Source organism: Podarcis raffonei, chromosome 16 (genome assembly GCF_027172205.1).
Source record: "Podarcis raffonei isolate rPodRaf1 chromosome 16, rPodRaf1.pri, whole genome shotgun sequence".
Classification (NCBI taxonomy): Eukaryota; Metazoa; Chordata; class Lepidosauria; order Squamata; family Lacertidae; genus Podarcis; species Podarcis raffonei.
This window is the reverse complement of record NC_070617.1, coordinates 11633067-11636848: the sequence shown is the minus strand read 5'-3', so window position 1 is coordinate 11636848 and position 3782 is coordinate 11633067. Positions and strand designations below refer to the sequence as shown.

General features: G+C 49.4%; 1 protein-coding gene across 1 annotated transcript; it reads right to left on the bottom strand.

Annotated features, from left to right (window-relative positions):
- Window positions 1-101: 101 nt before the first annotated feature.
- Window positions 102-3332, bottom strand: TMEM223 (transmembrane protein 223). Its single transcript, XM_053367989.1, has 2 exons — window positions 2769-3332; window positions 102-1140 (listed from the first exon to the last, which is right to left on the bottom strand). The coding sequence occupies exons 1-2, from the start codon at window positions 3232-3234 to the stop codon at window positions 848-850; spliced, it is 759 nt and encodes a 252-aa protein (XP_053223964.1). The 5' UTR covers window positions 3235-3332; the 3' UTR covers window positions 102-847.
- Between the last annotated feature and the right edge of the window lie 450 nt (window positions 3333-3782).

The window sequence follows — 3782 nt, the reverse complement described above, 5'->3', positions numbered from 1 at the left end:
TGCCACACCTCACCAGCCCCATGAAGGTGTCTGGCTGGCTTGAATGCAGCCTTGAACTCTGATAATGCCTCTTAGTTGTATGGATGGAGGATACAGATTGGTGTGTGTAGAAACTATTTTACTCTAACTAAAGTCAGGTTTACATTCATTGTTCCGTTCACTTTTGCCTCTGCCCCTCCCCCCACTACTGGCAAGTGGCCCTCAGAAGGCTGCCCAGAAGGAAATGTGGCCCTTGAGCTGAAAAACGGTTCCCCTCCCTTGCTCTCCCTGTTAAAAAGCACAGGAGCCTCTCCAGAAATAAAGGTGGCAACTCTACAAAGGAGAAATTCAATGATCTCCAGTTAAGGCAGGATGAGATCCTGGAGATCAACCAAGCAGCCATCACAACAACCATAATTCTTGCTACCAAGACACAAGCACACATTTCCCGCCCCCCTCTGTCATCCCAAAGATTACAGAGAAAAATATACTGTGAGTGCAGCTGGGGTGTGTTGGGAGGTACGAAAAAACCTTGCAAAAATCAGGTTGGTGCTTTCTAGATTTTTAACAAACAAGCTAATCAACTCAGGATCCAGGGCAACTCTGTGCAATCTCAGTCTCTCTCTCTCTCTCTCTCTCTCTCTCTCTCTCTCTCTCTCTCTCCAGATAAGCTTCCATTAACCCCAAAACATCATGCATCAATTGTCTTTTTCAAAGCACAGAAGGGCTAAGAAGCCATTTAAGAGCTGCTTCTAGGCCTGGGATCTGTCTGCCGGATGTGGCCAGTCCATCTTCCTCCATCTGCACAACAGCCCAGGATGCAGGATGGGCCCTCTCCTGCGCCTTTCCCCTCTAGCAGTGCAGTGCCTCACAGCTTGCGATAGGCGCCAACAGTGATGTCAAAAAGCTTTGTGTTGGTGATCCGTCCCTGTTTGTCCAAGAGGAAATAGAAGGCTCTCCCCTTAACCTTGAGTGGCATCATCGCCGGCACCTCCAAACGATGGGACATGCAGGAAACATGGCGAAGAGGGACCGTGAAGGACGAGGTCCAGCCCAAGGGGTAATAGGTGGTAAAGGTCACCTCCTGCCCGCCTCGGTGCAGCAAGATCCGGCTCACAGAGCGTCGGGAAAAGACAAAACCTGCCGCCAAGATCAGAGAACCTGCAGAGGAACAGAGCAGGATGTCAAGTCGAGCTGAGATAACCTACTGGTCAGGCTACTGCAATGCCTAATATATCCTAAGGCTGCCTTGGAAGATGGTTCAGAAATGGCAGGTGGTTCAGAATTCAGTTGCTGGGTTTCTGACTAGGAAATTTAATCATCATGTACTAGCGTTTCACCAATGCACATATTCCTACTCTGGTTTGGGACCCAATTCAAAGAGATTTTGACCTTCAAAGACCTTCATGGCTTAGGACTAAGGCCCAGGTGCTTCTGCCAGCTGAGCTGTGACAGACCTATGTCAAGGAAAAACCTGTTTTGTGGTAGTACCCGACCTGTGCAATTTCCCACAGAAACTGGACTTGCGCCTGCTTTGATACATTTGGGTGCCTGTGTCAAGCTGGTGCCTTAATGGATGTTTCAGACTACAGTTCCCACCTGCCCCAGCCATGGATGTTGGTTCTGATCCTTGGTCCTGGTTATAAGCCTGAGTTGGGCAGGGAGTGTTATTTTTATTGGGTTGTATCCGTGTTAATTCTACTCAGAGTAGACCCCATGAAACAAAGGAGCATGGCTAATGCCTCATCTGCACCTTATATTTAAAGCAATATTATGCCACTTTAACAGTCATGGCTTTCTCCAAAGAATTCCAGGGCCTGCCATTTGTTAGTGGTGCTGAGAGTTGTTAGGAAACCCCCATTCCCCCCACAGATCTACACTTTCCAGAGTGGCTTAACAATCAATTCTTCTTTCCAGCAAACTCTGGGAATCGTAGTTCTTTGGGGGAGATAGCAGGGGAGGTCTCCTAATTCTCAGTACAGTGGTACCTCGGGTTACATACGCTGCAGGTTACATATGCTTCAGGTTACACACTCTGCTAACCTAGAAATAGTGCTTCAGGTTAAGAACTTTGCTTCAGGATAAGAACAGAAATCGGGCTCCAGCGGCGCGGCGGCAGCAGGAGGCCCCATTAGCTAAAGTGGTGCTTCATGTAAAGAACAGTTTCAGGTTAAGTACGGACCTCCGGAATGAATTAAGTACTTAACCTGAGGTACCACTGTACTGTTAACAACTACAATTCCCAGCATTGTCTGGGGGAAGCCGTGCCTGTTTAAAGTGGTAATGATGTTGCTCTAAATGTATAGTGCAGATAGGGGCCTTACTTAAATAAATTAATTTCAATGGATCTATTTGGGGGTAGAACTAAGTTGGCTGCAACACATGGATCTGAAACCCACAATATTACGTTTGGATACATCTTCCTGCTGTGCCCCACATACTATCTGTCACCGACAAGAAGCAAACCTACAATTTCATGAAAGTAAGATTGCAATTTATATTGTAAACTCCTCGGGGTTAGGGGTCTTTTTTGTTTTGCTTAGAAAAATGTGCAAAGCGCCATGCACATCGCGACACATAGCTCAATCGCTAGAGCATGAGACTCTTAATCTTAGGGTCGTGAGCTCAAGCCCCATGCTGGCCAAAACGATTCCTGCCATTGCAGGGGGTTGGAATAGATGACCCTCGTGGTCCTTTCCAATTCCACAATTCTATAACAACGAAGAGCAACCAATGCTAATAAGTAACCCCGGAGGAGGAGCGGGCAGAGCGATCCAGCCCTTCCTTACCCACGGTCAGGCAAGACGCAGTGAAACCGAAGCGCCACTTGTTGGAGCTCAACTGTATCGTGGCTCCTCCCGGTAGAGTTGGCAGAGGGCGCTCCCCATGCTGGGGATCCGGCTCTGGCCGGCTCGCCCTAACATCCCGCAAGCCGTGGAAAGCGAAGTGTGCCAGATACGCCCAGAACACGAACTGGCCGGCGCAGAACAGCCCAAGAATACGGAAAAAACGGCCTCGATCGTGCTGGAAAAGCAAGACATCCCGGGGCACATTAGTATCCAACGGGAAGGCGGTCTGCACGCCCCGGGCGCCCCATAGCCGAGGCAGCTCCGCGCCGGGAGCCCTTTGCGCGCCCCAGCTCCAAAAGCGCACAGGACCCGTGAGGCCCCAGAGCCTCCAAACCCCGCAGCCTCCAGACCCCCCACCTGCCAGCCCCCCGATCCGCAGCCCTGCTCGCCATGTGCAGTGCAACATTCTTGAACGGCTTTTGCCAAGGTCAGCTGCCGCCCAAGAGGCTCATGGGAATTGTAGTATTTCTCCCCTCCCTTTTCTTTTTAACCCACTTCCCCTTCTCTACAGTCATTGGCGGATGCTCGTTTCGAGCGCCATCTTTGGGGAGGGCGGCCTTAGCTTCCGGCCAGTTACCAAAACTGGCAAGGCTGAGGAAGCGCACAGGATACCTTGAAAGCACATTCCCTCAGGGAATTGTCAAAATGTGAAGAGTGCGGTTTGTGGAGCGCCAGAAGCTGCAACAATCATTTTAAAAAGAGACTACATGTGTTGTGTACAGAGGATAGGCGACAAAGATGGAGAGGGATCTAGAGACCATAAGAGGAAAGGTTGAATAAATTAGGTCTGTTCAACCTGGATGACAGGTTAAGAGTTGATGAAACCTGAAGAGCTATTGTAGAGGCCAGGGTGAGTAAAAAAGTAGTCTACATTCACTAATGGCATAAATCACAGAGCCAATTTATTTTCTGTTGCTCAGAGGGTAGGACCCAAACAGACAGGTTTGAATTACA

Bases quoted from the DNA above. Each gene is read 5' to 3' on its own strand.
- TMEM223 (XM_053367989.1), bottom strand. From the start codon at position 3,234: ATGTTGCACTGCACATGGCGAGCAGGGCTGCGGATCGGGGGGCTGGCA. The intron at 1,141-2,768 runs GTAAGGAAGGGC...GTTCCTCTGCAG, and splicing joins TGCGTCTTGCCTGACCGTGG to GTTCTCTGATCTTGGCGGCA.